Raw genomic sequence first — 14,643 nt, 5'->3', positions numbered from 1 at the left:
CGGCCTCGCGCTTCGCGCTCGTCCGATTTTGAAATTACTCGCGTGATTACGGCCCTAAATTGTACTCCACTCGGTTCAATTACTATTACTTATCAGACAAATTAAAATTTGTCTTCGAACTTGTCCTCGACTCCACACATATGCAACAGAACGAGATTAGCAACATTTTGAAGCATTTCTTGTACGTGAGTCCATCTTGACCTCAACCATGCGTCAAAGTTTCAGTCGGTAGTACGTTAAAATGCGGGAAGGGTCCCGCGGGACTCCCATATGGAAAGGTTGGAGATGCTCGTCGTCTCGCTTAGGGATGTAAATCAAGGTTTTTGGTCTCACCTATGGTGTTCAGAAAGAAACGCCACTTTTTTTAGCTGTCAAAGTATTTTTTAGGGTGCACTCGAAAAAATAACAAAAAAATCTTCTTTCCGTTTATAGGCTCGATTTCTGCCGTTCTTTCGAGTCCGGTCTTGTAGCGCGGGTTTCTTTCCCGAACAGCGGCTGATAATCGAGCTTATTTATCTTTAAGAGATCAAATAAAGCTCGAGCCGGGTCCAGATTGGTCTCCTTTGGGGGTTCAAATCAAATTTCCTACGAGCATCCCTGATCTTTTCATAAAGGGCGTCCCACTCAGGGAAAGGTTTGTTAGTGTTAATACTATTTTAACTATTTCGGGCTAATGATACTATTGGAACGCAGGAAAAAATTTACCTCTCAAGCTTATCAATTATTGATAAAGTCTAAACACAGGAGATCATAACCGTGACGGTGTTTGGATATCTCATCTTAATTAGCAAGATTTTTATGATATCATATCTCCCTTTTGTCCCTAGTTTTAGTTGCAGTTGAGAAGATATATCAAACACTCAAGACAGAGTTTGGCCAAATTTCCAAACACCTCGAAGCTCGTCAAAAATACTCCGCTGCGCGTTGTATTTTTAACCCTCCTCTCGGTGTTTGGAAACGTGGTCAACCACAGTCTTTCGAGTTTTGTATGGTACTTACTCAACGTCCCCAAGGGTATACATCACCGTGTCCGACGTCGCCCGGGCGACGCTTACCATGGCCACTTGGCCGGCCACCATTATTGTATTCACCAACACGATTTTCGCCACTGCAAATGCCACAGCTCTTCTTGCAGTTTTCTAAAACGAGAGAACAATTCGGAGGACAATGTATTCATTGCTGGAAGTAACAGCCGGTCAACGGACGTTTTCCCACTAATTTTACATCATGATTGGATATCATGACCGAGCACCAAGCTTATCTAGCTTTTAGTGGTGAAGATCCTAGACAGTATTTGCTTTGATATCCGGTGCGGATCACATCCGTGGGTTGGTTTTCTCTTAATAACCACTCCCAGACCTTCACGCAACTTGAAACAAACTTATGCACTAATTGACAGCTCCTTACTGCGTATGTTGGTTATGCTCATGATTGTGCTTATGCTCCATCCGAGGCGCTAGTGAGCGTCACTGTCTTCATTTTTATTTAGAAAATAACTGAGCTACTACTCGCGCGCTCTCATTGGTCGATAGGTGTGTTTAAATGAGAGTATATAAACACGGTTGTGACGTTTTAGATTCGCGCGTATTTTTGAGAGTTAACACTCGGGGAACTGGGAGAATTCTCGAAAGTTATGCAAACCCTCTACTACGCCTCGGGTTTGCATAACTGTCTCGAATTCTCCCAACCCTCCTCGGGTTTAGATCACCCTATGTAAACACGGAAAAAGTGCTGTATTGCTTAAATCTAAATCTAATTTTCGTTGTCAATTTATCATTGCTGGCCAATTATACTATAAAGAACAGTTACTAGAAAGTGGTTGATTGTCTTCTTGCCAATGACAAATATTTTGGCTAAACATGTAGTCGAGTCATTTAAATCCTTTTCACGTTAATTCTCTTATTAGCATATTTAACTGTCTTTTCAAGGGATTGCTTGAATGTTCCACATAGACTAAACTGAGCATGCGTTTTGCTTCCGGATGCTCACCTTTCACTCGGCGATGGCGGCAACTTCTAAAGCGAACTGCAGAAAAACATCGTGGAGATGCGTCCATGCAATCTGTAAAAGTCGACAGTTTAAGAAGAACAGGACATTTTAGAAAATTTCTTCAGCTGAGAAAGATAAATGCATTTGATAATAGCATAACCCATTCCTTGTTTGCATCAATAACCAATGTGAATAACAACAAATTACAAAATCTCAGCTGCCGTGCTCACGTTTTCACACAAAACATTTCTCTCATGGATGTACGTCGAAAGCTTTTTAATTCAAATACAACTCTGATTATGCATTCTTTTCTTAAAGACGTTTTATAGAATAGCTTTATCCCGTGGAAGGGTTAAGCTAAGATTTAATTCAGACGAATCTGGCTCATAAAATTCTCTGAGGCAGCGTTCACACTACGCCGGAGAAATTTGAAAATGCAGCTTTGTTTCTACTGTTAGTCCTACCATCCACGCTGATAATAATTGAAGATTGTTGCTGTTGTTTGTTGTTGCTGCTAATCCGCAACGAAAACGGAGCTTTTCGAAAACGATTGCGTCACGATAATCTTGTGATTTCCCTGATCGAGTTTTCCTCAAACACAAATCCGAAATGACCGGTGATTGTTGCGTTTTTTAACTCCTCCAGCGTAGTGTGAACGGAAAACATTTCATGCGTTTTCAGAGTAAAACCTCCGTTTTCAAATTCCTCCGGCGAAGAGGGAACAGAGCCTAATAGAACCGCCGAAGAAAATCTGCCATTTAATAGTGAAAAACAATTTAATGTACATCAAGCAAATTTTGTTTGTGGGTACTGAAAGTCTCTTGCATACTCCTTCGCCCTCGGAAAAAAACGCACGGAATCGAATATCATCCACTCCTACATCCCTTGCCAGGAAAAAAGCGCGAACCTACATTCTTTCTCGTGTGTGTGCCCTCATAATCTTTTACACCTAAGTTCCACTCCCTCTCCCTCCCCCCAGAATTCGTTATCACAATTTCTTTCCGAAACAGTCGAAAGGACAGTTATTACGAATTCTGTGGACCTTTCGTGAGACGTACCAAATGATCTTTGACATGTTTTACTTGGCACATTCCAGTAAATTTCCACCCCCAAAATACATATTTTGTGTAACTGGTAATGAGATTGATTTCTATTTGACTACTTTTCTCTTTGTACACTTCAAAGTTCACTTATTTGCGAGTCAAATATAACCAACGTCAGCAAAACCGCGCCTTCGTAATCTTACTTTACGTATTTTGAACGTAGTGTAATTCTTCTCGCTGCTTAGTGGAGAAAAACTTACGAGACTTGCTAAATGACGGCCGTAAAAAAGACTACAACCATCTGGTTAGAATTGAAGTTACGACATAGGAAATGATTTACCTTCTCGGTCTGGGCATTGCCTGCAACTTTTCTTGCACATCTCTAAAGCCGGGGAAAGAAAGTTTTGTCAGCAACTAATTCGTCAAGATACTTATAAAAGAGCTGCCGGTTTAGAAAGCTGACGAAATATGCGAAATCCTTATTACGTTTACCTTAAATTACTAGCCGCTGATTGTAAGGTCCAAAAATATGGAAAGAGAAACTTTCTCAGCCAAATCAAAGTAAAGCGATAGGTTGCCTGCCCAAATCCGACTTCAACGAAAGTCACAGAATTGAATGAGAAATTCTGAGTCGTCCAACGACTGGATTCTTATTTCTATTATTTTTGAACGCATTTTTTTAACAGTTCCAGGTTCCCATTTAACCAAATATCATCCCCATCGCCCGCTTTCTTTTGGTCAGTAACAAAATCGGCTGCTTCTGCCAAACCTGATTTTTCGTCAAATCTGATTGGCTGATACAACAAAGAAAAGAGGAAAGATAACAGAGAAAACGTGTGTTCTACGCATACTCAAAAAGTGCATGGGTCTGACCAGAGTTCGTGATCAAGGCGCTGAGTTGATTAGCCTGAGTACAGACTCAGAGGTAAATTGGAACAAAATGCTACTAAAGTTGCAAGAATTGGGCTTTGTTTTAGGGTCGTCAAATCTTTGTTAGCAGAGACAGCAGACTTTTTTTGTCGTCACCAGATATGATAAATAAACAACTTTATCAATTCGTCGAGTGTTATTAAAAAAAATTATTCGGCACACGTCACTCGTGATGCAACACGGTGGTGACCGGTAGTGCACCAAGCAATGAGCTCATGCCGGTCACCGAAAAGAATGGCTAAAACACCATTGTGGTCTGTAATCATACGAATCATCGAAAAGAGAGCACAACCGCAAACTGCGTTATAACCTCGAGAATGGTAGAGTTAAATAACATGTTATTATCAACCAAACAGACAATCACTTCAAGTCTCTTAGTGAATAAAAGGGCAGAAGAAAACACTTTAAGCTGTTAAGGTTTGTTTTTGAGAAACGCAAGAAGAGGAACCCACTGAAGTTCAACGGTCCTGCCACATCGCTCGTACAGTAAGTGACACACATTGGCCAATCACAGCAACATGACGTAAATTATCCTATTCGTGCTCAATTCGGGCCAGCTTAAAGCCAGTCAGATCAGGCTTTAGCTACAAGCTCGATTAGGGGTGTAATAACTTACCTCTAAGGGTTGCAATTCTACTTCCAGAAGGAAAAATAAATCTACATTTCCTTTTGTTCTCATTAGCTTGTGACCACCAGGGACAAACATAGGGGTCGCTATCTTGACACAGGGGATCAACTGTGGAAAGGCAGGAAAAGAACGGATAAGTTATGGCTGCTGAATGAGAGGAAAGAAAATAAAAACAAGAAGTTCTAATCTTTGGAAACATATGAGAGTCCATTCGAGAACGGTTCTTAGTATTGCTGCGATAGAAACAAACAAACAACCACAGTTTTTTCAAGACTTAGTAGCCAACCAGGAAATAGCATTAGCTAGACAAGGCAGGTGGCAATATATTTAAAACAAATACAATAGAGACCTGGTTACTGAACCAGGATTGAACGATCTCAACTGGCTGTGCGTAAACACCGCCGAGAGTGGTACTTGAAAGAAATTCGATCCATTTGATATCTGAATGAAATGGTCAAAAGTACGAAAATATAGCAGCTCTCGCAAGCTTGCTATTCCCGGAAAGTAGCTGTAAAACGGGTTGGTCGTGTTATTGACATCATTCGTATCTCGGCGATCTCTTCGCTGAGACTAACATGCGAGCAGGCTCACGTATGGGAAGCACCAGACTCCTCTACAGGATCGCTTCGCTCGCCTACTTACTATTTGCCGGCCCTGGCGCGTGACCCAAAGATGAGCCTGCTCACAAACTACGTTGCAACACACGTTGATACATTTGTTCAACGTGAGGTTTGTCATCTAAGAAGTTTCTCGGTGATTTGCTCATTTTTTATGCCAAGGACGATCGAAGCTCAGATGCATGAGAGTATCACGTAAACAACTACAGAAATTACAGGTCTTTGCCAAAGTTTTTAACTTAGCAACAAAGTTGTCAACCGCTTCGGTAGGAAGTTCATCCTTCATGTTCAAAAACTATCTTTCATTACCTCATTTATTTCGCTGTGCAATAAATTTCCGTCTTGCCCATAACTACACGCCAAACGTAAAATCGAGTTCAGTTTGGCACTTGTGCTTATGTAAACAAGTCCTTGTTCCACTTCTAGAAAAGCCCCCTCCATTTTCTGGCTAGCCCTTCCATGATTCAAGAACAAGCTCATATTTGGCAAAGCTGATCATAGAAGGTTTCCTATCAGGTTTGAAACAAATCCTTCATGTCGATGTGCTGTATTATCGCATCCAAATTCGCAATTAGCTAATCAGAAGCCATATCTGCTGTCCTGATGTCCTGCGACATCAAGTCACCCCCCTGACCCGATATGGCTACGACATCATGGTCACTTGGCCAAATTTAGGTACGGTAAATACTTAATTATCCCTTTTTTGTTACGCTTCGGCGGCGTACCAGCCTCGTTTGGTCCCACCATGGGTATTTTGAAGTCTCGCCAAGATACAAACAATGGCTCGACTGAACTCACCTGATATGCCGTCGAAGCGTACCAAAAAAGTACGATTAGGTATAGAAATAGTTATCATGTAGGAGAAAACGATAATAACAGATGACTGAGAAAGCCCCATCAGGGGAGTGTCAATAACTATTGCTGTTATTGTTACACATATATGGCTCACCATTACATCGTCGACAACTCTTTGGACAAATATCCCAAAGAGGAAACTGTTTGCCAACGTAGAACATCTTTGATGGCTGAGCTGTTTTCCAGCAGTCTCCTGAAGCAGCTCTAACTGGATAATCTTTTTGCGTGTCTTTACAAGGTTCTAATACGAAAACCAAAAACAATTGAAGGCCAAAGGAATAAGTTCTCAGTAGAAGAAATTTTGCGCAACGACCTAAAATGTTCTTGAGCAATCCAGACAATCCGATTCTAAAAGATGTGTATCTCATAATCAATGAGGAATGCGTTTTTCTTGTATAATGTTAGTTGGATCTGCAATAAAGGAGATATTTCGATGACACTCAGGTGACTCAGACTTTTTAATGCTTGTCAATAGGGAAAACAGTTTTCAACTACCCTTGGAGGGGAGGTACGGCAGGCTCTGCCCTAAGGACCAACCTCTTACCTTTTGTATACCATTTTGACAGAAGAGATACCCCTTTCGTAGACCTTCTCAATGAGAATAGCTACCCCTTTCAAATACCTACTTTATAACACTGCATGCCTTTTCTAAACCCCCCCGAATGAAGTTAGTGAACAATATGACCGGAGAACATCAAGCACAACCAGAAAAGATTTTGACCAGAAAACAAGTATTTTATAGTTCATGTTCACGTTAGACTTAAATGAAAGATTTCTCAACCCGTTCATATACCTCAACTTGAGAGGTACTAGCCTTTGATATACCTGAAGCCTGAAAAGGTACCCCTTTTGGGCGGAGCTTCCCCGTATAGGCCATTATAGGGAGTACCCGGAGGGTCAACACTCAAACGATAATGGAACGTACTTTGTCCCGGACAAAAGTTGGTGTTACAATGTTTCTTCTGCTTCCTTGAATGAAAACTGTTAGCTGGACACATTCTTGTGCGAAATTTTATTCCTCCACCACAACTCTTACTGCACTCTCCATAAGATCTCCAGTTGCCACAATCACCTGTGTCATAAAAATGAAAGAGCCAACCAGGTGATATATCACTTGCATTCAAATGAAATCAGAGCCGGATAAGCTCAGATACTAGCAATTGATATTATCACTTGAGGTTTAGTTATGTTACATATTCGACATGAATGAGTGGTTATTACAGAAACTTAGTATAATTAACCTTTGGTTTCTGAGTTTTAGCAGTTACGTTAAGAAGCAGAAAAATGGAAAATACTGATACATAATTTTGCCCAATCCCTGATTCTCCGATTTATCGTGTAAGTGTTACAAGATGGAAGACAAAACAGGCAGCCTGGCTTCAACCCATCTCAGTGAATCAAGAACCAAGTCATGTGCGCAGCTTAAGTTCAAATCAAGGCCCCCATAAGAAAGTTCTGAGACAAGACTTTGATTCGAATACAGGCCACACTGCTGAGAGGCTCGTCTCCGACGACCGCGCCAACACCTTTATTTGGAAATGTGGCAGTGAACAATTCACCCCAGCCGGCCGCATGAGGTTTCGCTCGAGCTTAACAAACTTACCAGGATGCTGTTGATGGCTGCAGGCCAGTTTTATGATGTCCTCTAGTTTGTTGAATAAGCCAACATATCCAGAAACTCTTAGAACATAACTGGAGTTGTTGGCTATTTGGTTGAGGCCTTGGATCTCGTGTCCGAAAACGACCACAATTCTTTTGACATCCGCTTCCTGCGTGAAGAAAATGTATTGCCGTAACCAACGCGCACGAGAAAAGCTTTGCTTGGAAATTGTGTTCTGACTAAAGCAAACTTTGTTTTTACTTAGCGATTGATGATACATCTTCCTTTTAAACAGGAGTAAAATTAATCAATGCTATTTCTCAGAACCATTGAAAAATGACAACTAACAACAATCATGGCTATTTAAATGTTTTTTTTTTCAGACGATTTCAATTGCAGGATTTATAGATGAAGAGCTAATTTTTGTGGATGTAATGCGATCGAGGAATGTTTATTTATTTCCTTTGATCTGAAGAGATCAAAGTTACGTACAAGATAAATGTAACAACAGGAACAATTTACTATGTGGTTAACCGTGATTTCACTCACGTCCAGAGGAGAGATCACTTGGTTGAATGGCTTGCTTCCTTCATTCGTGTTACCATCTGTGAGCACAATCAACACGTTTGGTTTATCTGGTCTGTCACCGCTGTCTTCCCAGCCAAAGAAATCTTCAGCTGCTAGTTCCAGGGCTCTATCTGTTCTTGTTCCACCTTGAAAGTGCGGCAAAGCGTCGGCTTTAGAGCGTATTGCATCAATCGATTGTGTATCGGTAAATCTACAACATAGGAGATCATTGAACATCAAATTATTGCTGAGATGAATCATTTTAGTTTGAATTAGTTTGAAAATTTAACTTTTCTTTCGCTTCTCTAGCTTGGTTACGTGATCGCCCGGCCCGTACTTGAGCTAAGGTGCTAAAGATAAAGTTTTAAAGAACCACGGGAAAAATTAACGTGACTCGCATTTTTAGGCAATCTACTTTACTTTGACCTTGTTCCTTGCATATGGTTTGTTTCTAGTCTTATTATAAATTACAACTACGATCGGAATTAGGCTGGAGTTGAGAGATCAGTAGCCTTTACAATTTGATTTTTTTTGTGTCTCAGATGAATGTACACGGATCAGGTGTACATGTGTTTCAACGAAATCTATAGAAATGCTTCTCTTTTCTCAAGAATAGGCCGTATAAGGAGCATAGAATTTATGCAAACGGTTTTGCACGGACCGGCAGATGATAATTTACTAATTATTTTCTCGCTGTAAACTACAGGTCTGTTTGTTTGCGAGGAGATTAGGACCAACCTGTGCCAGGGATGCGCTTCCCAGCTGAAGAGGAGGATCGCCATATGTGTACCCCCTTCAGATATCTGAAGTCTTTCAGCCAATTGTACCAGATACCCTCGTACTATATAGAAATCTGCGGGCTTTATTCTACTGGAAGACTCCATCATGACGACGACATCAAGATGTTCCAAGCATGGTTTTGGCAGAGCAGGGTCTGGTATTGGGCTTGGAGTTCCAACGGAGTGTACAGGAGATTCTGAACTTGAGGGACTTACCAGACCTTTATAAAGCAGTATAGCAGAAAATAACAACATATTGAAATGATCCTGTGTGTGAATAAATAATGTTTCCGTATATGGGCTTGTGTTGAGAAATGGGAAATGGTAATACTGCATGTACAAGAGTCCCTATCTTTTTTTTACTCTCATAAAAAATCCATCATCCCAAGTTAAAAATGGCGAAACCATAAATGGCAGTGCCATAGAGTGACGGACTTGGTTATTCCGATCGTGGGATTTTACACCTCCGTTTTCTCTGTGGTTTTAGTGTTGACTGACAATACAATAGAAACTAATATCAAACATGCAAGAACGTTCTTCGTCAAAGTTTCCAAACACCTCGAATTTCGTCAAAAGTCCCCCCTGCTTGTCTTATTTTCAACTCTCTCTCAATTGGAGTTTCGAAACGCTGTCTTACAAAATAAGTCGACCTCAACAGAGCTCTTCCTATCACAAAGCAAAAAGATTATTCACTAAATTCACTTACGGCACTCCTCCATGTTACATTTTTGTTCTTCCTCTGCTGGTCCCAGGTTTTGCTCGGTGTAGTTTGATCCTCCACCAGATGGAGGAGGATTGGTGCAAGTTCTGGTCCGTGTCTGAACTCCTCCTCCACATGTTACACTGCATTCTCCCCAGCTAGACCAGTCCGTGTAATTACCAGGTACGGCTAAAAAAAAAAGTACAAAGGAATTATTTATTTGAATTCAACTCAAATTTATGTCACAAGAGAACTATTACATCTATGCGCGTTTAACACTATCAACTGAGAGACACCGCTCACGGCAGTCTCCCTTGTTACATTCTTGTTTTTCCTCTGCTGATCCCATGCTTTGATTAATGCAATTTGGCCCACCTCCAGATAGAGGAGGATTGGTGCAGGTTCTTGTCCGTTTCTGAACTCCTCCTCCACATGTTACACTGCATTCTTCCCAGCTAGACCAGTCGTTGTAACCACTGGTAACAACTTAAAGCAAGACACGGCATTGAATGACCAGCTCCCAGTTGACTTAATAGTCCAGCTGGTAGGGCACTAAGTCGGTATCGCAGAGGTCACTGGCTCGAATTCCGTTCAAGCCTTTTTTCGCAAACGCGGTCTTAAAACTTGTGTCATAAAGTGCATAACTGCGGCCGTCTTTCAAGTTTAAAGACATTTATTTTCATGTAATTTGCAAGTACTACTCACCACACTTCTGTGTGTTACAGTCTTGATGTTCCTCTGCTGGTCCCAGGTTTTGCTCGGTGCAGTTTGACCCTCCAGCAGATGGAGGACGATTGGTACAGGTTCTTGTCCGTGTCTGAACTCCTCCTCCACATGTTACATTGCATTCTCCCCACTCAGACCACTTCGAGAAGTTACCGGGCATAGCTAAAAACAAAGAAAGCTATCGAAACAACTAAATAATAAACATGATATGATTGGAAGCAACGCAATGGGCAATCATCCCATCCAGCGTGAAGTTAGCAATACTGCTAACCGCTTCATGCAGTACAGAAACCAGAGTCAAGCTCAGGCAACTGCTTTTAAGCAATTGCCTGATATTGAAGCTATGTTCTTTTTACAGGAAAAATATCAATTCGTTTCTTCTTACGACACTCCTGCGGGTTGCATTCTTCTGATTCTTCTGATTGTCCTAGGTTCTGCTCGGTGCAGTTTTTTCCGTTATTTCTAGGTTCGGGGTTGGTACAATTTCTGAAGTGCCAACGTAGGCCCCCACCACAAGGCTCTGAACAGTTGGACCACGCGCTCCATCCACCATATCCACCACCAATATCTAAAAATATATGTAAATTATCAATACACGTGAGAAGTCAAAAATTTTCTAAATTTTGTTCCCCTTAATCAGATTTCGCCATTATTCGTTATTCATTTTCATCTACCTGTGTCATTAAATAAAGCGTACTTCGAGTACGCAAAATGAGGTTTGAGCATTTGGCTTAGTAAGCTTTTTTCTTCAGTCGATTTGAAAGCAACTTGAGACATAAAAAAAACTACCCCTCGTATTGTAATTTGTAATGGCTGCAATAGATAAAAATAAAACTGTATATAAAATTGCATTGTAGCACAACTCTTTTGAGAAGAGTCAAGAGAAAATTCTTACTGTTGGCAGCTTCTCGAATACTATCCAGGCGGTTGGTAAGATCTTCAAAACTGTTAGCAGCTATCACTCGGTCCCTATCTCCAGCGATGGTCTCAAGTTCTGATTCGCTGATACTTTTTCCAATGCCCACGGCTACACGATGGACGTGTTTTACCTATCATCGTGAAAAGTAAGGAGTGATGAGCACTCTTTTATTTGGGCACAAGTTGGACAAATGCTGCACTGCCCCAGTAACGCATATATGTCTATGGATGTACATTTGCACTCCGAAGTTAAAACTAAGCGCATTCGCTGCTTTCACTCATGTATCTGATTTTCGAGCGAAAGGTAAAGTTTAGAGTGGAATGGAAAAATGGAATAACAAAATATCCCCTAAGTTCCAGGAAATTTAGCCGAAGTTGGTCAAAATCACGACGCGCGTACGCGGTCTCGGCTACTCTTTCAGTCTTAAAGTTAAGTGGGGCTACTTTGGACCTTCTGGGCCGAAATATAACCCCACTTCACTTTAAGACTTAAAGAGTTGCCGAGACCGCTTTACGCGCATCGTGATTTTGACCATCTTCGGCTTGATTTCCCGGGACTTGGGGGATATTTTCTAGTCCCGGGGACTATAAACTAAGTCCTGATGACCTTGTTTTGCAGTGAAATTGAAACAGCAAAAGTTTTTGAAAGCAGAGTTTCGAGCTTCTGGGCTGAAATATAGCCCCACTTCACTTTAAGACTGCAACAATAGTCGTCCCCAGTCTTCGGCCTTGCCCTTTTTGCTTCTCGCCTGACGGTCTAAAAAGGACTTGTAGTCTACTGTTCTGTTAATTTGTTCTTTTAGCCATTAAAAAAGTGTCTGTATTTAATCATTTCGCGTTAGTAAACGGATATTCAACCATGAATTCATTGCTGACCTCACATCCCCGCAATACTGTATCATAAGGTTCAGAATTCCTGTGTGTGCCTCCGTCAGTGAAAATGATCAGGACGTTTGGCGATTCAGGTCGATCGCCACCTTCGGTGACGAAAACGTTCTCGCAGACCTTCTTCAGTGCTCTGTCCGTCCGTGTGGGACTACTTAGTTTGTCCTTATCCTTCATTTGCTGAATAAGCTGACCCAATGCCTCTTGACTGTAAGAATGTGGATCGTTGAGAGACAAGCGAATTTGAGCGCGACCAGCGTACGTGACGATCGAGATACGGGTTTTGTTTGCGCCAATATCATACTTGGAAATAAGAGTCATTATCGAGTCCAACGTGGCGTCATAATGGGCTTTTCCTACGCTTTTGGTCTGGTCGATAACAATACAAATATCCAATGGAGAATTTACGTTGTCTGATGAGATGACTGAGAGGAAAAAATATAATTTATATTTACAAGTTGCCAAAGTGAAACTTTTCACAAAGCATGCAGCAGAAGCAAGCAAGCTTGCTTGCTTGTTTAATTGACTGATCAAGTGATCAGTAGATTCTGCTCTTTTCTACACTTTTTTCCTCTGTTAGACAGTAATAAAAAAGAAAGTGTTTACCTTGAGACGGTGCAAGGAACACAGCGAAAAAAGCGTAAAGCCACAAAACAATCATAGTACGTCTTCGGCTAGTAGTTCTGAAACAAAACCAAATGGGGAAGATTGTTGTGAACTCCGCTTTTCTCCAGCAACTGATGTAACGACAAACTGATATTTTAGACCACGGCTTCAGCGACATTTGAAGCCGTGGTCTTTGACATCTTTTAGCCTCCCACGAATCATTAGGCTCGTCAGCAAATCTTTCCTCCTTATGGAAGGCAATGGAAATCACGAAGAGCCTAAAGCGTTTCTTTGGGAGACTAGTATACGTAGGACCCGAGCTTACGATCGAGACCCTCTCTTTCGAGGAGCACACGCGCGAGCGGCAAAGGGTGCGGCGAAGCCGCGAGCGGTGACTTTCTTTGCGACTCTTCACCAGATTCCTCCCCTCTGGATGGCTTCGCTCTCCCACTCACTGTTTGCCGCTCGCGCGTGTGGCTCAAAGTTGAGCCGGGCCTGCTGGTGGGCTGGGAGACTGATGATCTCTCCGATGCTTGTGTAAACGCTTTATCACGCAAAAACAATTTTGAGGTTCATTTATATCACCCGTAAAATCTCCCTGTGAAATAACCACCGCGTTTACGATTCTTCTTTATCTCAAAAAGTTAGCAATTAGATTGGAAGACCCTCAGCTAAAAGGTCAAGAGCCATTTATTTTTCCTTTGCGTTTTTACAGCCCACTTCAATCCTAGCCTGCAAGAACATCCGGTTTTTCGGCTCTTTTTTCACGCGCCGAAACAAGACCAGAAAAAACCGGATGCTCTCGCAGGCTACCTACTTTCAATCCTTCCTCCCGTCTGCCTCTCTCCTATTTTAAGCCTGCTACATTTTTGTGACTTTCACGACTTTCACAGATTATTGGAACTGTTGGAATGTCTGATGATATTCTGGTCATTCCTAAATCGGTACAATTTGAAGACTTCAGTTGAGTTCAATGGTTGATTGTGTGTACTTTTACTAAGATTTATACTAAAAATGAAAAAAAAATTAAAACTGTTCTCACCTTCACAACAAATGCCAGATCTAAACTGCTTACGTTTTCGTACACGTACAAACGGCAAGAAGAACAGTCAGTGTGAGAGTTTTGCGCGTTTCGTGAGACTGAACAAACATGATCACGTTATTTAAAACATGTGTGCAGTCAATCTGGTGTCTCCAGGATGCCTGGCACGTCAGTTTTGATTGAAAGATTGATTGACGTCAGTTTATAATCCCAGTAAAGTCACTGACAAATCACGAAAGACGTTGTACTTACGAGAGTTCCTCGACCCATAACAGTTAGCTCTAATTTTTATCGTGTGACCGTAACGAAGCCATGAGACACAGGGGATCAGTTAAAAGGCAACTGTCACTCACTCACTCACCCGCATCCTTGTTAGCACTAAAAAAATTCCTGCCCATAACTGAAGAACTTAATACTAAGAAACGTTCTTTTTATAGCTATTTGCCTTCTGAAGGGGAGGGGAGACGGGAGAAGGAGGGAAGCGGAGGAAGCTCTGGTGCAAAGACATTCATTGGCTCGTGTTGCACGTTCAAAATCTTAACGTTGCGCTAATTGGATAGCACACGAAGGACACTTACGTCACCGGAAATTAAGACTAGACTGCAAATAGCTATAAAAAAAAAAGTTTCTTAGTATTAAGTTCTTCAGTTATGGGCAGGAACCATTTCAAGAAATTAAGTGCTCCAAAGTCGATTCAAGGATGACATCGTAGGAAAGAAAAATACGCTTCTTTGTTATTGTTTTGATCACGTACTGCG

At 41.5% G+C, this 14,643-nt stretch overlaps 1 protein-coding gene across 1 annotated transcript; it reads right to left on the bottom strand.

The window, feature by feature from the left end:
• Window positions 1-3,317: 3,317 nt before the first annotated feature.
• Window positions 3,318-14,283, bottom strand: LOC145480505 (uncharacterized). Its single transcript, XM_081458748.1, has 14 exons — window positions 14,247-14,283; window positions 13,886-13,983; window positions 12,229-12,750; window positions 11,330-11,483; window positions 10,820-11,002; window positions 10,414-10,596; window positions 9,711-9,897; window positions 8,968-9,174; window positions 8,212-8,440; window positions 7,666-7,831; window positions 6,988-7,134; window positions 6,157-6,303; window positions 4,579-4,698; window positions 3,318-3,414 (listed from the first exon to the last, which is right to left on the bottom strand). The coding sequence occupies exons 1-14, from the start codon at window positions 14,281-14,283 to the stop codon at window positions 3,350-3,352; spliced, it is 2,445 nt and encodes an 814-aa protein (XP_081314874.1). The 3' UTR covers window positions 3,318-3,349.
• Between the last annotated feature and the right edge of the window lie 360 nt (window positions 14,284-14,643).

This window comes from Orbicella franksi, chromosome 3 (assembly GCF_964199315.1).
Source record: "Orbicella franksi chromosome 3, jaOrbFran1.1, whole genome shotgun sequence".
Taxonomy (NCBI): Eukaryota; Metazoa; Cnidaria; class Anthozoa; order Scleractinia; family Merulinidae; genus Orbicella; species Orbicella franksi.
This window is presented reverse-complemented; position numbering and strand designations above follow the sequence as displayed.

Bases quoted from the DNA above. Each gene is read 5' to 3' on its own strand.
- LOC145480505 (XM_081458748.1), bottom strand. From the start codon at position 14,283: ATGGGCAGGAATTTTTTTAGTGCTAACAAGGATGCGG. The intron at 9,898-10,413 runs GTGAGTAGTACT...TTTTTTTTTTAG, and splicing joins CTGTAACACACAGAAGTGTG to CCGTACCTGGTAATTACACG. The intron at 4,699-6,156 runs GTGAGCCATATA...GCCTTTCCACAG, and splicing joins GAGTTGTCGACGATGTAATG to TTGATCCCCTGTGTCAAGAT.